This window comes from Epinephelus fuscoguttatus, linkage group LG19 (genome assembly GCF_011397635.1).
Source record: "Epinephelus fuscoguttatus linkage group LG19, E.fuscoguttatus.final_Chr_v1".
NCBI lineage: Eukaryota > Metazoa > Chordata > Actinopteri > Perciformes > Serranidae > Epinephelus > Epinephelus fuscoguttatus.
In genome coordinates, this window is record NC_064770.1 from 24,651,320 (window position 1) to 24,670,166 (window position 18,847).

The 18,847-nt window shown below is 40.5% G+C and overlaps 3 protein-coding genes across 5 annotated transcripts; 2 read left to right on the top strand and 1 right to left on the bottom strand.

Annotated features, from left to right (window-relative positions):
- The first annotated feature begins 1,402 nt into the window (after positions 1–1,402).
- On the top strand, positions 1,403–10,065 carry LOC125879178 (peroxisomal membrane protein PMP34). Of its 2 annotated transcripts, XM_049560843.1 has the most exons (10): positions 1,403–1,724; positions 1,914–1,974; positions 3,678–3,744; positions 3,970–4,124; positions 4,361–4,477; positions 4,569–4,714; positions 5,003–5,098; positions 5,327–5,409; positions 5,507–5,675; positions 6,901–10,065. In XM_049560843.1, exons 1-9 carry the CDS (start codon positions 1,650–1,652, stop codon positions 5,652–5,654), a joined length of 948 nt encoding a protein of 315 aa, XP_049416800.1. In that variant the 5' UTR covers positions 1,403–1,649; the 3' UTR covers positions 5,655–5,675; positions 6,901–10,065. The 2 variants fall into 2 exon arrangements, with proteins under 2 accessions (XP_049416800.1, XP_049416799.1); XM_049560842.1 differs by having other exon boundaries at positions 1,404–1,724; positions 5,507–10,065.
- dxo (decapping exoribonuclease) lies at positions 9,748–14,004 on the bottom strand. Of its 2 annotated transcripts, none has more exons than XM_049560841.1 (7): positions 13,777–14,004; positions 11,711–12,176; positions 11,344–11,570; positions 11,015–11,234; positions 10,773–10,908; positions 10,528–10,622; positions 9,748–10,441 (listed from the first exon to the last, which is right to left on the bottom strand). In XM_049560841.1, the coding sequence occupies exons 2-7, from the start codon at positions 12,172–12,174 to the stop codon at positions 10,306–10,308; spliced, it is 1,278 nt and encodes a 425-aa protein (XP_049416798.1). In that variant the 5' UTR covers positions 12,175–12,176; positions 13,777–14,004; the 3' UTR covers positions 9,748–10,305. The 2 variants fall into 2 exon arrangements, with proteins under 2 accessions (XP_049416798.1, XP_049416797.1); XM_049560840.1 differs by having other exon boundaries at positions 11,711–12,180; positions 13,777–14,003.
- A 6-nt stretch (positions 14,005–14,010) lies between these two features.
- Positions 14,011–16,518, top strand: stk19 (serine/threonine kinase 19). The gene is made up of 7 exons (XM_049560844.1): positions 14,011–14,128; positions 14,668–14,763; positions 14,858–15,000; positions 15,084–15,319; positions 15,409–15,506; positions 15,641–15,788; positions 16,225–16,518. Exons 2-7 carry the CDS (start codon positions 14,670–14,672, stop codon positions 16,268–16,270), a joined length of 765 nt encoding a protein of 254 aa, XP_049416801.1. The 5' UTR covers positions 14,011–14,128; positions 14,668–14,669; the 3' UTR covers positions 16,271–16,518.
- Positions 16,519–18,847: the final 2,329 nt, after the last annotated feature.

The window sequence follows — 18,847 nt, forward strand, 5'->3', positions numbered from 1 at the left end:
TGAAGGACTTTTAATTGTTTTGGAATATTTTAGATATTTTCAGTGGTGGGGGCGGCACGGTGGTGTGGTGGTTAGCACTCTCGCCTCACAGCAAGAGGGTTGCCGGTTCGATCCCGGGCGTGGGAGCCCCTCTGTGTGGAGTTTGCATGTTCTCCCCGTGTCAGCGTGGGCTCTCTCCGGGCACTCCGGCTTCCTCCCACAGTCCAAAGACATGCAGATTGGGGACCAGGTTAATTGATAACTCTAAATTGTCCATAGGTGTGAATGTGAGCGTGAATGGTTGTTTGTCTCTATGTGTCAGCCCTGCGATAGTCTGGCAACCTGTCCAGGGTGTACCCTGCCTCTCGCCCGATGTAGCTGGGATAGGCTCCAGCCCCCCCGCGACCCTCAAGAGGATGAAGCGGTTAGAAGATGAATGAATGAATGAATTTTCAGTGGTGACTGTTATCAAGATCATTCAGGGGAGGGAGAGTGGAGTCAGCTGGTACAGGGGGACAGTTGGGGCAGAAAAGAAATGCCTATGCTATTCACCATACTCATACTCAGCCACACCCTGTTCACTTTCAAGTGAAAAGTGGAGAACTTTTTTTCCTCCAAATATCTAATCAATTTAGGAAAAAAAATATTTTACAAATGTTTTCAAAGAAATGTGTGAAGTGACATTGTAAACATAAGGTGTTCACATTAGACATTTAAAGGATTGTAGATTGATAGTGCAAACACACACATATAAATACACACACACACACACACACACACACACACACACATATATATATATATATATATATATATATATATGCTGTCCAATCCTATGAACAGATGAGATACTGCGCAGAGCCCTCAAATTCCCAGGCCTCTGGTAGAGGATGTGAGCATAAGGAAGACATAGGTGATTCAATTCTTGTTTTTTTTAAACTTTATTTAAGGTGATTCAATTCTTGTTTTTTTTAAACTTTATTTTGAACAACAATTAAATAGGTTAAAAGCAAAATCTTTCATTTAAATACCACACTGTAAAAATATTCCATTCTTCATGTAAAAGCCCTGCATTAAAAAAAGTTGGAAAGACAAGCAAACTAAAACACCAACAACAACAACAACAACAACAATAGCAGCAACAACAACAACTTTATGGTCCTATATATAAATATATATGGTCCTCTATAGCTTAATAGTTACACTCCAACCATTTGTTTGCAGTGCTGGTTATAACCAATATCTATCTATCTATCTATCTATCTATCTATCTATCTATCTATCTATCTATCTATCTATCTATCTATCTATCCACCCTCCACTTCAGTAGGTGGCTGTAATGCGTCCTTCCGGGTTGCTGAAAACCAGCAGTAGAAGAAGAAGAAGAAAACGAAGAAGCTACAGAAGAAGAAGAAGTTGTCAACCCGGCTCAACCAATGAATGGAGACTGGGAGGAAACATCGCTCGACACTTTTCTCTCCGCACTTCTTTCTGGCCGCCTGTAGCCTTGAAGACACCATGAAGTCTGAGCTGTGACAGTTCCTGTTGTTCCTCAAACACTTCCGCTGCCAGAAAAACCAGACCGACCACCGGCTACCTCTCCTCGGGTGTCTCCGCGGTTACTTTCCGGTGTCTGTGTGTGCGTGGTCTGACCGGGAGAGGCTGCAGAGATGTCGGGCAACGGGGGCTCGGCTGTCGGCCTTCTGTCTTACGAGACGCTGGTTCACGCTGTGGCAGGTGCAATGGTGAGCAGAGATCAATGAGAGCAATAAAGCAGGTGTCAAACATTAATGTGGATGAGCCTGCTTTTTATTTTACTAGTTTGATGTTTGCACTGCTGCTACTGAAGAGACAGAACATGCGGAGTGACTGAGCCTTCTGTCATTTTGTTTAGTGTATATATTTTAGTTTCATGACAATGCATTGTGTTTTAGGGGAGTGTGACAGCCATGACCGTCTTCTTCCCTTTGGACACAGCCAAGAGCAGACTGCAGGGTGAGTTGGAGGTCTTATCATCTTGGACAGAGGTTACCTGATAGCAGCAACTCTCAACAGAGGTGGACGAGTTTCTTGTGAGGATATCAGGAAGGCACGATAATGGATTTTCTCCCGATATCCGATATGTCGATATGTAACAACTCATTTGACTGATAACCATATTGATATTGATATACCCACTTTTTTCCCTACCTAATTTAGTGATCATCAAGTGTCTTCTGTAGTGGAATTAACATCATATTATCCGTGCATACTCTTAAAGTGATGGCCCACCAGCAGATAAAGACATGATATACAATACTTTTGAATGTATGTAATATTCATTGTGCAAATTAAGAAAAAGCATGACAGCCGATTCTGGTAGTTCATTTTAAAGCCAATATTGGCTGATACCGATAACGTGCCGATATAAGATGCCCATTTTGGGCCTATACCCGCTCTGTACCAAGGTAGTCAGAGCATAACCATGTGGGGCCCCTTTGGGTAAAGCCATTGATGTGGGTAATTGACATGGGGCCAATATGGTACCCATGGACAGTCCCACATAGACCCTAGTTTTCAACGCATTGACTACTTACAGGGGCCCCATATGCAAATGTGAGCTGGGTTGAGAGCGTCCATGCCTTGTTAACATTCTGGTGTGTGCCTGGTTTGTTATAACAATAATAATAATGATCTTTAATTATAAAGTGCTTTTCAAATCAGAGGTACAACATGCTTTACATGTCAATAATTAAAGCAGACAAGACATGGAAACAACAACTTTCAAAAGAACTGATTAAAACACTTTGGTGTATAAAAACAGGGGAAAGAAAAGATGGTTTAAATGAACTTAAACTCAAGAAAATTCAAATGGCAGATCGTCCCAGAGTCTTGGGGCCCTGACAGGCTTGTTACTCAGAGTTTCTGTTGTAAATTTGAAGCTTAAGCCAAGCCATAACCCTGATATAAGGATGGGAATTGATAGGATGTTATTGATTCATCCAGGTCAATTTTCTGTGTGTGTGTGGGGGGGGGGGGGACCTACAAAGTTTTTCAGCATTGTCTCAAGTGGATAAAATGAGAAAATATTTGCACAGCATTCAGTTTCATTCAGGTTTTCCTAGTCGATGAAATGAATTGCTGAGCCTGCCTGCGTGGCACTAATGTTATTATAACAGGTTATTTCCAATCTGTAACAGACATGCTGCTTAGAACTTGTGCGTAGAGTGTCAGATACATGGCATTCCTGGAATTTAAACCCACGTTGCATAGACACATATGTTTTATCATTTTGCAGACATTGCAAGCAGCACTATTGACATCTTTCTTCGAGTAATGAAGCCACACTTTGGACCGTTTCTTCCTCTCTGCCATGACTCTTTCTTGTTGCAGGTTTCCAGCAGCGTAGATGCATGAGTTTGCTTTGCAATGCGTAACTCTAAGAAAAAAAGATGCCAGCCTAGATAAAAGGAATCGATGAACTCAGAAGCATACGATTAAGATGGATCGGACAATTTAGAACCGGATCTCAACTGGAACTTGTTTTTGATTCACATCCCTACCCTGATGGCATCACATGAGCTATTTATTTAGACTTAAGAGGTTCTTCAGAGCTGCAGAAAACACCAGTAAACTGATCTTGGTGTAGTTGCTCTAATACATTCACTCAGATCAGGGGACCTGTTCACTGACTTTTCTCATTTTTGTTTGCTTTTCAGTGGATGAGAAGAGAAAGTCAAAGTCAACCCCCGTCATCTTGGCTGAGATAGCAAAGGAAGAAGGCCTGTAAGTGTAGTTCTCTGCTGGTTTATGATTTAATTTGAACTGAGTAAAGTACAACTGCAATGTAATTACAGCAGACATTTCTGATCAGTAAAATCTGCATAAACTAGAGCTGAAACATTCATTTTACCAGATGATTGATTGACACTGCCAATAATTCCTGTTTTTAGCTTCTGTAACGTAATATCTGCTGGTTCTCTAAGTCTGACTCTTTGCCACTTCTCCCAGTCAGTCTCTGTACAGAGGCTGGTTACCAGTCATTTCCAGCCTCTGCTGCTCCAACTTTGTCTACTTCTACACCTTCAACACGCTGAAGAAGCTGATGGCATCTGGTCCTGGGAAGTCCAGACCTGGCAAAGACCTGCTCATGGGGGTCGTAGCAGGTAAGCATGGCCAAACGAGTGGTTATTTGTGATCCGATGGAAACGATCAAGTATTGAAGGTGTTGAGTGAAGGACTTAAAGGTGCCTTGTGGAGTTTTCTTGAAAAGAAATAAACATGTTGACATTTTTAAAACTGTATTGTTGTATATTTTTTTTCGATATTGATGAATGTGAGCTACCAGAGGTCAAAAAAGCCATGTGGTACCTCTAACAGTGACGATCTGTTGTTCCTGCAGGGGTGGTGAATGTGATTACGACCACTCCCATGTGGGTGGTCAACACTCGACTGAAGCTGCAGGGAGTAAAGTTCAGGAATGAAGATCTCCATCAGACCCAGTACAAGGGCATCTTTGGTGTGTGATATATATCTGTTTTATAGTATGCTTGTTTTGTTGTCACTGTGCAGTTTTAAAAACCCTGCTGTGTTTTGGCTTTCCCTCTCAGATGCTTTTTCACAGATCATAGCCAATGAGGGAGTGGGAACTCTGTGGAACGGCACTCTGCCCTCGCTCATCCTCGTTGTCAACCCGGCTGTACAGTTCATGTTTTATGAGGCCATGAAGAGGAGGGCAGGCAGGGGAGGGAAGAAGGTAAGAAGACACCAGAAAGACAGCACTGTGTTGAATACTACATTTCAGTTCAAATTGAAACTGCGTGGGACTGAAATGGAAGTTGTTATTTGAAGCCTAAAATTGATACGAGTTGATCGGAAGTTGCTATATTTACTATTTATTTGAACTATTTACATACAACAATCCCAGAAATCTAGCTTCAGGTCATTTTTGATCAAAAGAGTAAGACATTAAACACAGGTACTACTCTAACAACTAATGAAAATACTGGGTATGAGTGGGTTAAATCTTTGTCTCCTACCACAGATATCCTCAGCAGAGATCTTTCTCATTGGAGCCATTGCCAAGGCCATCGCTACAACAGCGACGTATCCTCTTCAGACAGTTCAGGCCATCCTGAGGGTAAATAATATCTTACGTAAAATGTCACCCATTTGTTTGCTTTTCCAAGAGGTCTGAAAACTTAGTCACTGTAGACAGATAAGCCTGGTGCTGTACTATTTTTATTGTCACATTTATATTGTCTGTCATGTCTTCAAGATCTTATGACACTGTCAGATATTCAATCTCAGATCTCTCATCAAATCTCAAGGATTATAATTAACCTGCTGCTTCATGCTTTCTCATCAGTTCGGCCAGTACAAAGGTGACGGCAAGGGCGGATTGATTGGAAGCCTCTCAAACATTTTCTCTCTGCTAATGGACAGAATCAAGTGAGTACAGCCACGAACACATTCACCGACACAGAGCACACTGGTGAAGATGTTATACTGGCTCATCATTAACACACACCTGTTCCCTTCATTACAGGGGGTATGGTGTTCTCGGGTTGTATAAAGGCCTGGAGGCCAAGCTGCTACAGACGGTGCTGACGGCTGCCCTCATGTTTGTCGTGTACGAGAAGATCACTGCTGCTACCTTCAAGGTCATGGGCCTGAACAAGAAGCTGAAGCACTGAACACACGCCTACTTGAATACAGTACGGCATTAGTACACTCATCATCTGTAGGTCGTATCAGTGGCTGCTAATGATTTGTTAATGCCAGGTATTGTTTCAGTCACCAAAATAAGAAATGGGACAGGTGCCTTTTAGGACCACAGATTCCCACGCTTGCCCAAAAAATACACCAAAACCAGACTCGTAATAATAACCTCTTTTTTAACCTTTAAAGTCCCAGTGAAGTGGAAGTTATTTCACAGTGAAGCAGAATATTTGGGCAGGGTACAGCAGTGTTGTAAGACCACCTAAACTGAGACCAAGTCATGACCAAGACCTGAGTGTAGTGAGACCAACACAAGACCAAGACTCTAAGGGGCTGAGACCAAGTCATGACCAAGACCAGTGTATTGTGATCAACACAAGACCAGGGCTAGACCAGTGCAAGCTCCACACTGCAGGACACACTTGGGATATACTGTGAAACATGATAGGCACTCCTCAAATTGATCTGAAAGCTGAACTCAACCACCTTTATTCAACTTTTGTTTTTATGCAAAAGCAATTAAGTGATGTACCTGCAGTTGTGGTCTTGCCCGAGAAATTTGATGATATTACCTTTGATAAAATTCCAAGTCCTCTTCGCCTGAGGCTGAGACAAGACCAAGTAAATATGCAGAAATGTCTTAAACAACTGAGAACTTTAGAAAGAGGTCTCAAGACAAAGACCGATTCCAAGTGCTACAACACTGGTGTACAGTTTCAAGAGGGATTCACATTTGATTTGACTGCTTAAAAGTAAAGGCAGGCTTAGAGTTTAGCGTGAAACAGAGCTATAGCGGCCTATTGGCGAGATGAATAAATAGACCTTAGCCGTTTTGTCCACAGAGAACCAAACACACATTTCTTCCTATTTTTCTTCATATCCCTCTGTTAACTATCAGAATCAACTTCCAGGGCTGAAAAATGAAGCAGAGGTGGAAGTGCTAAAAACTGCAATTCTTCGAATGGCCACTTGGGGCTGGCTCCAGAAGCCAGTCAGTCCCCATAGACCCCAATGTTACAATGCCCACTTTTACAGCAGGGGTAAACATGTTTACAGCCTGGTACAAAAACAGTTTTGGTCTCTGTTGCTAACGTTCCTGTCCATGACAACTGTTCAGGAGTGAATATCTATATAAGTCACCAACATTTCATTAAGGCTTAAAGTTACGCATAATTAAGGCCAGGCTGCTTTGAGTGACAGTGTTCTTGGCTTCTCATTTAGATCCACCCTGCGGTCCTCCACGGTGCCAGCCTCTCGCCCAAATATGGTCATTTCTGGCTCCAAAGAAAAACCAAAATGGTGACTACCGAAATGCCGAACTTGAGGCTTAAAACTGGAGTCCACAAACCAGTAGGTGACATTATGGTGCCTACGTCCACTATTGTTACAGTCCACGATTCCAACCCACAAACAGTGAAGTGCTCTTTTATATTACCACTGTAGCTAGCTAGTCCAAAGTCTCGCCCAAAGTTTCCTTATCACCCCTGGGAAGGAAAAGAGACTGGGTTTATGATTTTTTTTAACATATATTTGGCATGTAGTGATCAATTAACACTGAGGTAAAGGATTAAAACTGGGAAATTACTTTTTCATTTCACTGGGTCTTTAAATGGTTCCATTTGTGCAGACTGGCCTTGATTTCCTCCACTGGTGAATCTCTGTTGAGATGCTCTAAGTGATGTCACCAGCTGAGATTTTAAAATTAGTGTGGGAACACATCACACTATTTTGTGAAGGGAAAGTTGACATCATATGACATTTAGGGAAATTGATTGCACTTTGATTAAAACCATAATTTGTATCAATCCTCTCATCGAAATATCAGCAAAAAAGTGAACACTCTTTGTTCCTAAATTGTGGAACTTTTCCTTCGACATTAGGGGTCTAATGGAAATGATGACACCAGTAAGTTGAGCTGCCTACTCTGGTATTGCCTTGACTTAAGATACTGGACCATTCTTCACACACTGTCTTATGTTTTAACTGTGAATTTAACTCAGTTTGATAGAAACCTCATGACATTTTTGCCAGATTAATGTTTTTTAATATTCTGACTTGTGATGTCATCACTACACACACATCAGCAGTAATAATAATAATGATATTGATGGTGAAAGGGAGGAGAGCTCCCATTCATTTATTCATTTATAGACTTTTGTGTCAAGCTCAGCAAGGTCTTGGTTTTAACAGTTATAATATATTAACTGAAAATGAATTTAATATAAATGGAATAAGTGGGTGGCAATACAGTTTGAGAGTAGAACGTACATGTGTGTAAATACTGCAGTAGGTGCTAAGTGCCTCTTAATTATATCTGAAAACTGTACTATGAACTCATGTAAACGCCGTGATGACTGTTCTTAAACTCACAATGCTCTTAATTGTCAACTGTCTTTACGACTGTATTGGTCAGTATGAACATTTGTCTTACAGTGTCCTGTTAGTAGTGTTGGTTATTCAGGGTTTTGCATTAATTTACAGTATTTGTTTATCACCGTGCTCTTTTTTCTGATTTATTGAACGGACGTTTCTGCTGACTTTCACCTTTAAACCTCACTGACACTTGATTCACTTCTTTGGTTGCTGTTGGACTAGTTGTTCAAGCCGTTAACGTGAGTTTTAATTATTACCAGAGGTGCTGCTCTCAATATTACTGTGTAACATCACATGTAGAAAATCATTTTGTCTGTTTGTTGTATTAATTTGTGTAACCAAGGTGCGAGTAGTAAGGATACTGTCAACTTAATGACAATAGAAATGACGTTATTTACCAGATGAGCTCCTCCACTGTTAGGTTTCAGACCTTTTTGCTGTCTCACACACTTCCTGTTCTCAGTTACACCATATATTTGAGTGTCAGTGAATTATATACCTGCGTAAAGAGAGACCAGAAAGTTTTTGGTGTCAAACACTTAATTTTTTTTGCATTCTGGTGATTTTTTTATGCACCAATTTGTGCTTTTTCTCAACCAATATATGGTATAAGTGTCTTTAAAATAAAGCCCTCAGCTGTCATGTTTTTATCAAGGGGGATAAATGCATGCTGCAAATATTAAGGGGGACAATTCCCCTGCATTCCCCCCACAAATTGTACACCCATGGCAGCTACAAAATTAATTATGATGGCTAATGTTCCTTATTAAATTCATTCATTCATTTTCTAAAATGTGGCTGAAGCCTATCCCATCTGGCTTTAGGCAAGAGGCAGGGTACACCCTGTACAAACTGCCAGACTATCACAGGGTTGAGACATAGAAACAGACAGCCATTCATGCTCACACTCACACCTACAGGCAATTTAAATGTGTCACCAGTTACCCTGCATGTCTTTGTACTGTGGGAGGAAGCTGGAGTACCCAGAAAAAAACCCACACTAAGGGGAGATCATGTAGACTCCACACAGAAGGGCCTCAGGTGGCTTTATGTTAACAATACATGGCCAGTAAGTGGGGGTGAGAATCACCAGAGACTGATACAATAACAAAACAATATTACTATGGTTTTAAATGCTTTGCGATAAAATATATTTGAAATTTTTTCTTACATTTTTTCACCTACCAATCATGTCCCCAAAAAGAAAACTTTGTCAACATCTGTTTTCTCTTTTAAGATGAAGTTTCCAGTCTGTTCATCTCACTTCAATCTTTTTTACTGCAGCAAAATGTATCCAGTTGACGGAGAAAGCAATTGATTTCATTATTCTAGCATGCTGCCAAAAGTTTAATTTGCAATAGTAATAATTTATATTTGAAAAATTATACTTGCCATCTGTGTATCGATATAATGTTGGTCTACAAAATATCACCACTAGGCTGTAGTGATTTTTTTCCCCACCACTCCTACCAGTACGGCAGAAAAATTGAAACTGCTGCGAGAAAACTGCAAAAGCTGGTGATATACAGTGTGTGAAAAAGCAGAAACCTCTGCACAAAGAAAATATCACTAACTCAGGTGAGGCAAAGGGACAGCATGAACCTCATTTAATAGTTGAGGAGCTGAAAGCTGGTGAATGTGTCATTATTCATTATAAAATAACGACAAAGGCAATAATTACTAGATGACACAGTGCACATTCATAACTTTTATCTCACAATGACATCTTGTTTTTTTCAAACGTAGCTGTATGGTAATAATTATTTATTATGCGCATTCCTTTTTGAAATTGTTAAGGACCGTAATAAAATACTACCAATGTTTTGAACGGAACAGTTTACATGAAAGAAACTTTGTATCTGTGGACACAATATTTGCTTTAAGTTATCTTCATTTATTTACATCACAGTGTTTTAAACACATTGCTTTCTAACTTTGTTTCAATTAACAAACCACTGGTTGGGGTTTGAATTATTATTATTATAACAATAAAGTGTGAGAAACAATATTAAATGGTGCTTACCTGCTGTTTTATTTCAATTCACCACATGCAAGATGAAAAAGATGCTGCAGTTCTTACTGCTTAACAACAACAACAACAAAAAAAAGAAAAAGCACCAGAGAATCGCGTGGAGATGATCAGTGATACAAAAAGAGACTGTAAAACTGTAAACATCTAAAATTCCAACGTACTTTGGTTAATAATCCTCCATTGGAGGTTTGAACTGACAGTCCCAGTAGGTTGGTTGTAAATTAGGACTGCTGGTGTGAGTCTTCACCACTGCTCATCCCGTCCACATACCAGTGTGGCAGGAAGGAATACTGGGAGTCCCTGTGGACGGAGTAGGTCACATCTCTGTGGGGCTCCCAGGAGAACAGGTACACCACACTGAGAGGGAAACAATGCTGATTTATAAAATCTGTTTACTTAAAATTAAAGAAAGGTTAGCAACATAGTCTGTCACTGCAACTCACCTTGGATTGTCTTCAGTGGCGATTTGCTTCACAAAAGACAGGAACTCACAGCAGAAGTTCATACACACTGTCGGCTTCCAGCAGTTGTGCTCATTCTGTCCAGATGAAACAGAATATTTTGAGTTAATGTTTTATTTATTCAAATCCAATAACTTCTACTTAGACAGATTTCAAAACAGATTTCTCAGTGTTCGGATATGTTTTTGATGACCAGTTGTTTATCCTTGCAAACAGCTTTACCATACCTTGATGATATGTGAAATCTTTGAGATGGGAAAAGTCTCCACGGCGACAACCACTCCTTCATGATCCCGAAAACCTGCCACAACCCGGGGGACTCCAGGGAGAAAAGACTGGGCCCACCACTTCAGCAGTTTGAACCTGAGGACCACCAAAATGAGGGAACTTTAAAACAGCTCAGACTTGGGGGAAAAAAAAAATCAAAGAAAAAATAAAAGATGTGATGTTTCGCGGTTTCAGCATCTACCTGTGAAAGTTGCTGCGCTGTTTGGGGGTGCAGATCTCCGCAGATGTCTTCAGCTCCACGTAGCATGCAGGAGGAGCTGGAGCTTTGGGATCTTTATCCCGGCAGTCAACCTCACCGGAGAACAGAAGTCTGTGATCTGCAAGCCGAGTTTGCACCACCGTACAGAAGGCTTCATTGGTGTTGACCACTCCGCCTGGGTCAGGTAAACTGTGGGCGCTATCTACAGGAAGTGGACGAATATGAGGCGTTATCATTCATACAAGTGCTCATCACTTTAAGTACCTTTATATGATTTGAGATCTGAAAGAAAGTTGTATAAACCTACCTACCTGCACATGTGTATTGCTCAAACTTGTATCCCCAGTACATCATCTCTTCATGTCTCTCAGTGCGGTTCTCTCGTTCCCTACGGGCAGCTTCTGTTTCCACTTCACTGATGTAAAGCGTGCCTCTGAACCTGGTGACTGCCAGCAACCAACCCTCCTTTGTCTCATAGGGAGTGGTCAGCAGCTTGGTCAGATGACCACGCCATGTCACAAATTCAACATCTAGAGCACTGGGCAGAGCAGAGGTTGATCAAAGAATATGCGTCCAACAGGAAAGTTGAGGTGAGAGGTGACGATCACAAGTGAGTATCTATCTGACCTGGAAGTGTTACCCTGAATGTGAAGAACAAAAACTTTTGATTACATTTACCATGATGAGGCTGCGGTCGCCCTCGAGCTGAGCTTCGACCTGTTGGCCAAGATCCAGCGTAGGATGTGATCAAGCTTTTCCTTCACACAATCGTCTCTCTTTGTAAAGCGGTCCTTGTAGCCATCTCTCAGGTCAAAATTAGGACTTCTGTCAGGTTCCACATAATATCTCATCTGCCTCCTGTCATTGAAGAATCTACGCTCAGAGTCGAGGGAGAAACATCCAACTTCGATGGGCTGTTTGTACACAGGAAAGTCTCTTTCATATAGCTCCCTTCTGGTGCTCAAACCCCGAGAGCTGGGTGGGTTTTGCCCAGGAGTTGGCTGAAAGTGATGCTGGTGATAGTTTGGTCTGGAGTATTTATTCTCACTGTGATGTCTTCCATTTCCATCCCTCTGTCTTTTGTGCGCTGAATGAGAATTCTGGTATCTGGACCTGGGACTTTGGGATCTGTGCTGGTCCATTTCTACCTAATGGAGAAAAGTGCAATGACACAAACTCATGACAGAGATGACTGTTTATATCTTCTTGATTGTCTTGCTCTGCTAAGGCCCCCATCACTTGTGCTGTCACTGAAAAGACAGTGCAAACCTTTTTCTTTTATGCTGCTAAAAGTGCATCTGACATGTGACCCTACCCACTATTTGTGTATAGTGTATATAGTACCTTTTATTTTTGTTTTTTATGCTTCATGTTGAACATAATAGATGCTCAGAGTATACTAGTCTTTAAAGGGGAACTTCACCAATTTTCAAAATCCATACATTTTACTCCTATCGTCTGAGACAGTCCAAAAATATTAGTAAAAATGAACATATCTCTCCCAAATCCAAAAACTAGAGTGCTAAAACACACGTGTGATGTCATTGTGTAGAAACTCTGGAGCTGCTCCACAGACAATGAACTGAGAAAAATGTTCTGGATGACACCGTCTGTTAAAGGCAGGAATTTCACGCCTTTATGCCGCCTTGCCGTCCTGTATAAGGGCAGAGTTGTCTCACCTTTCAAGCAGCATCGGAGGTAGTAACAGCTCCAAAACTACCTATGGAGTCATAGGTGGCATGGGTGTAACATTTTTTTGACATGTTATGCATGTGACCCACCATAGGAGGTTTTAAAGGTAGCTGATAGCAGTTAGCAGCTGACTCAAAGAAGAACAGCAGCTAATGAGTCCACAAATTGGGAAAACAATGAGGTCTGGAAGCTCCTTACCCTCTGAGCAGAGGACAAGATCAGCCAACATATAACTGGGATGGTAAACGATTGTTGTTGCCACGTTAATGACATTGTTGTTTAGAAATCGCTGCTGATGTGGATGTTATATGTCAAACTAGAGGCCAACACTGTTGCATTACATGCCTCGCTGTGTAAAAAAGGGTTGCAGAGAGCACTCAGAGGAATGTTATGAGTATAATGGCACATTTTCTGTTTCACAACTAAGTACATTACACTAGAATAAAGATCATTTGAGTATCAAAAAGAAAACAAACATTTTGTGGGTCCACAAAATCAGGCTCCCAGTCACTGTCTTCAGAGCAGCCCCAGAGTTAATACCCTATGACATCACAAGTTTGAGACTTCCTTCTCTGGTTTGGTTTTGAGAGAGAGTATCAAATATCATCTGAGCTTTCCTTGGCAATGGAAATGACATATTATAATTCTTAAATTAGGTGGTGTTCCCCTTAAGGTTACCTGTCTATTCACTTGTGCATGTGTTCTTGCATGAGATTAGCAGTTTCTTATTTAAATGCACCACAGCTGAGCACATCACACCATGACCTGTCTAAATGACTGTCTATAGTGTGTGTATGTGGATAAAGACAATGTCATAATGTAAAGATGATGTTTGTTTTACATGCTGCGTACAGTAAGTGTGTGTTTGCAATCTGTAAACACACACTTAACGTTACTGTACACAGCATGTGTTGCATGTTAGGTGAACAAAGGGTGCCTAAAATAGCTGTACTTAGCTTTGGCAATGTGCGTTACCTTGCCGTAATAAAAGATACTTTATTACAACTAAAACTAGATTACCAGTAATAGATGAAAACCCTACGTGAACGTACCTTAGCCAGCATACACAACAAACCAAGCTCACGTAGCGTAAAGCTAACGTTACGTTTCTGTCAATGTCCTGTCGGTTAATATTATAAATCGGACGTTGTGTAAAAACGACTATCCTATGTTACACCATCTTTTCTGATCATTGCGTAAAAGGTAAGAAAGAAAATATAAAATGTACTTGTCTCGCTAGCTGGGTAGCTAACTAGCATCATAAGCTAACAAAGCCGACGTCATTTCCGGTATCAGCGACACTTCCGGTTTATATTTAGGTTGTCCCATTGAGCTTTGAGCAGTTGTATTGAACGGGACCGAAGCGACATGAATACTAATATAACTGCTATTAGTAGTTATCAGGTAAGCGTTTGAACTAGTTTGACAGGTCAAGTATTTGCTTATATGTTCAGCGTACTCACAGAGTAGCGTTAGGTAGGTTAGCTAGCTGCTTTAGCTTGGCTAACAAGAAAGACAGCACCAAGTGAATGAACATAGTGGCTAATTGTGTTTGTGTCCCATCAAAATGTGTTCACAAATTCAATATGACAGATTTATTTTATTCTCAAAACCATAATTTGGGTGAACAACTAAACTAGCTTGTAGTTCGTTTCTTCAAAAGTAGAGCTAACGTGAAGTTTTTGCCGGTGCTAACTAGCTAACTAAATTTGACACTTGTTCGTCCTTATACCAAAACGCCAGTGTCCCACAAAATGAGAACAAACTGTTGTTTATTACCTTGTTAACGGTTTCATTCAGCAAACATTTGTAAGTGAGGAGATGTATTTCCCGATAGCCAATATTGCAAATTCATGGGCTCTGTGTATTTCAGTTGAGTCAGCATGAGGAAAGCAGCTGTCAGGGTAAACAGGTTTTGTTATCTACCATGTTTCCTCCTCCAGGTATGAACAGAAAACGGGCTCTGATTTCAGACACTTTCATGGTGAAGAAAAGAAGACATGAGACTACAAAGTTTGGGGATATCAGTGATGGAGATGGTAGGTGTGGCTGCTAAGATGCCCATAAAAAAAGTTGTATAAATGTCACTAACACATGTAAAATTTACTTTGCATTTACTGTTTTGCCCCAAAGGACCAACTGACATCAGATCCAGCCTTAAGTACCTCATGACACTGTTCCCCAGGAAGCTCTTCAATGATGCCTTGCCTCAAATTGTTCTTAAGCACCAACTCTACAGCATACACAATGACAAGACTTTGGTGGACAAGGAGCTGGTAAGACTCATCAGTGACAGGAAGTTCATGTGCGTCGGTGGAAATGTGAAACTACAACCCACTGCCCTTCTTGTGGTCCACAGAATAAGCTGCGGGAACGAGGAGAGCTGCTGATGTTCCAGCTCGGGTTCGATGCAGACGCTTTCGGGCTGGTTTTTGCTTCCGATTACAAGGCCAAAGTGCTGGCAGGAGAGGAGGGCAGAGCGACACGGGCAACAGTGGAGAAGTTCTTGGAGAAATTGTTGTCACCTTGCACAGAGCTGAGCTTCAGCAAAGAGAGGATGCTCAAGGAGTTCCTTTTCACAGACTCTGAGATAACGTATGAAAGACAATCTATCATGTTTTATTTTTACTTCCAACATTTCAAATTTCAAACATCCGCACATGCTTCCTGTTCTCACCCTCCAGGCAGCTGGTGAAGTCAGGGGTCCTGACAGTGAGGGACGCAGGCAGCTGGTGGCTTTCCATTCCCAACTCTGGCAAATTCACCAAATACTTAATACAAGGTGTGTGTTACAACAAACAGTCTCAACAATACTTTGCTTCACATGTAAATTTCTCATTTCAAAAGATATTTGATGGTGCCTTGCTAAACGGAGGAGTGTTTGTTTTCTAACCAGCTTACCGCTTTTCCTGTTAGGTCGTAAAGCAGTGCTCGGCATGGTGAAGAAGTCCAAATATAGTGAAGTCTTAAAGGCAGAGCTGGAGGAGCGGAAAACAACCACACATGTGAAATTCCACATGAAATACCACATCAGTGATATTGTTGGTGCAGAGCTGGTAGAAAGGTAATATTTGCTTGTGTACAGGTTGCTGTTTCTTTAAAGTGTTTTTAATTTGAGTTGGTTTTGCAGTAGGTCAGAGTTTACCTATCTGTCAAATGAAGAGGGCAGGTACTTAGTGCAGCTGCTCTCAGTTCAGTAATTGAGGGTTTTGTTACTTGCTTGAACAACCCTCAGGCTAGATGCTTGCTCACTGGTGTTAAAATATGTGGTTGTAAAAACCTTCAAAAACCAGCCTGCTTGATCCCTGCAATATGGATTTTTTTTAAAGGACAAGACAGCTATAACTGCTTAAAATCATAGCTCCATGCAGCTGTTGTTTTTTAACCATATCCACCAGTGACTGACCAAGTTGACTTATTACTCATCCCAGGCTGTTGGGGAATCCTATGCTGCTCGTTACATCTTAATGTACTGAATAAAGCCTTTGTTTTCTCCACAGCATATCTACAACATCTGGGACATTGTTGCGATTTGCTGAGTCCTGAGCCACAGCAACAAGACTGAAACCAGTGTTTGGTCGAAGCAAAGGAGCGAATGAAAGATGAGAAGATTTACAAAGATTGTAAAAATGTTTTTGTATGAAGACTGATGGTAAATTAATTTAAGATTTCAGAGTTTGAATCTGTGCCAAATGCAGTATAAAAACCTTGTGGGTTTATGAATTTTCAGTTACGTTGACATGACCTTGTCAGGTGTTCATTTATGTTGTAATAAAAATTATTTCAGATGTTTCCTTCCCTCGTGAGAGCTATTATTTATGTGCACACCATGAAAGCACACAACTATCCCAAGTGAAGCTTGTATTTTGGCTTACCTGAGATCTGTCACCAGAGTTGCCAGAATTGCTTTGCCAGATCAGAGCCTCAAACCTGCTCAACTGTCGTGGAAAATTTCAGATGTCTAATATATGAATACATGAACATTCCCTAGCCACTGTAAGAGCAATCCAGTATAACAGATCTGCCAGTAATTACCTAATTTCCCACTGGGGATCAATAAAGACATGTCATTTTAATTTTACATTTAGGGAGATTATAGTGCTAAATTTGTTAAACTGTGTTACTGTTCATTATTCAGGCTGTAGTCAGTGGTGTAGCTGTACTGTACTGCATTATTGCAATGTGTTTCTAATATCCCCTACATTAAGAACACCTAAATTAAAGCAGTTCAACACCACTGCAAACTGCAGTCTCAATAATAAACTTAAAACTGAATTAATACCTCTGACAGTTTCAATCCAAACTGAACGGTAATATCTTTGTGAAGGTAGAATTGATGGCTGAGCTGTTGTATTGGATCACATTAGATTTTACAAATGTGTCTAATAAAATGGAAACTGACTGGATATTTCCTGTTATGTTCTGTGGCTGAATTCCAGTCTTAAACCATAGATCTAGTCTTCTGTTTTATTACTATAATTAGGTCTTTAAATCCATGGTTACAATGATGAAAAATGAGAAGTATTTAAGCATATATAAACAGGCTTTTACAAGGGGTTTGATCACATAGCTAACCAAATCATGATTTGAAAAAGTGTCAACAGTTTCTGTGACTAAAATTTAACCCAAAGCCTCCCTATTTGCCCAGGGTCCAATCTGGCCCACTAGGAGTTTGCACACCTGATAGTGATGCACTGTTGATGCAATTGTTAAACAGGGAGTATCCTATTTCATGTAAAATGACAATGTTAATTGTCATTTAAATTTAGTGAATATTGTAAAAAAATATATATATACAGCAGCTTCAGGTCAAAATTATTGTATGCAGAGTGTCTCCAGTAACCAGACACTTAAATTTAATGCCTTTAAGTCTGATTTTTGGACAAATCTTTCTTACTCAAGCATTGCAGAAAAGTAAAAAGGTTAGTTGTATATACACATTCCTGTGCAGAGGTAAGTTTTAGGTAGGAATATGGTTATTTGAATGAGGTAGGTTAATCCAATATTTTGCCAGCAGACAAGTGCAAGTATTAAGTGAAAAAAATGACAGGTTCAGTGGAAGGGTTAAAGATTTGTAACATCAGAAATTTGGACTTTGATGCAGGAAAGTCTGACTCATTTTGATTAAAAGAAACTGAAAGGTGGATAGATTAAATTACATAAAAAAATTTTCTGGCAATTAAGACCTCATACTTTCAAGTTTAAGACCACTTAGACCAACTTTTAAGGCCTACTATTTATAAAATTTTAAGGACCTGCAGACCTCTATCTCACAAGCACCATTAGTGGAACCCTGTTGCTCAAGCACTGTCACAAGGTCTATCAATGGTTTGTAAGGCAGGGGATAACTTGACCTGCTTCCTCACTTGCTTCCAGTTTAGCTTGCTGACGCCAGCGTTACAACACAGGAGTGGACGTGTATGGAAAAAAATGAACAACTGTTACAACTTTGAGTAAAGTGAAAAGGGAAGAACAGACATGTTGAAATTGCACTAGTTTGTAAATGGGGATGTTCATTCACTGAGAAAGTTTTCAGGATGTACTCCTTTACACTACAAGGACAGGGAAGGTTTGGAGGCATTGTTATGTCATGGTTATTATGCAATGGTTTTAATGGTGCGGCCCACTTGTGATCAAATTGGGATGCATGTGGTCCACGAACTAAAATGAGTTTACCCCCCTTACTTGAAGCAGGATTCAGTCAATGGTAGGGACGCACAGATCCGATATCTGGATCGAATATCGGCCCCGATATCATCAATATGGATGGATCAGGTATCGGAAAATGCAACCCTATACCTGAGGCGATCCTTTTCTTTTAAATCTATTGTGATGTGAGCTATGGGATACATCATGGAGCGAAGTATAATACTACCAATTCAATAAAGCATCTACAAAAACATCACCAAATGGAGCCCCAGTTTACTGGATCACGTGAAGCCACGGTACAATTTGCCGTCAAGCAAATATTTTTCCGAGACCACACTATCGGAAATATACGAGAAAGTGAGCAAACACTTGTCTCAAGAGTTACAAGATGTAGATGTAGATTAATCTGTTTCATTTTATCTTAGGAAACAACTGTGTAGTCATCAATGCCTGATGCCTCTAGTCTTCTCTGTT

Bases quoted from the DNA above. Each gene is read 5' to 3' on its own strand.
- LOC125879178 (XM_049560843.1), top strand. From the start codon at position 1,650: ATGTCGGGCAACGGGGGCTCGGCTGTCGGCCTTCTGTCTTACGAGACG. The intron at 4,478-4,568 runs GTGTGTGATATA...TTTCCCTCTCAG, and splicing joins CCAGTACAAGGGCATCTTTG to ATGCTTTTTCACAGATCATA. The intron at 5,099-5,326 runs GTAAATAATATC...CTTTCTCATCAG, and splicing joins CAGTTCAGGCCATCCTGAGG to TTCGGCCAGTACAAAGGTGA.
- dxo (XM_049560840.1), bottom strand. The intron at 10,909-11,014 runs GTAGATGCTGAA...GGTGGTCCTCAG, and splicing joins CAGCGCAGCAACTTTCACAG to GTTCAAACTGCTGAAGTGGT. The intron at 10,442-10,527 runs GTGAGTTGCAGT...TTTCCCTCTCAG, and splicing joins GCCACTGAAGACAATCCAAG to TGTGGTGTACCTGTTCTCCT.
- stk19 (XM_049560844.1), top strand. From the start codon at position 14,670: ATGAACAGAAAACGGGCTCTGATTTCAGACACTTTCATGGTGAAGAAA. The intron at 15,320-15,408 runs GTATGAAAGACA...CTCACCCTCCAG, and splicing joins TTCACAGACTCTGAGATAAC to GCAGCTGGTGAAGTCAGGGG. The intron at 15,507-15,640 runs GTGTGTGTTACA...TTTTCCTGTTAG, and splicing joins CACCAAATACTTAATACAAG to GTCGTAAAGCAGTGCTCGGC.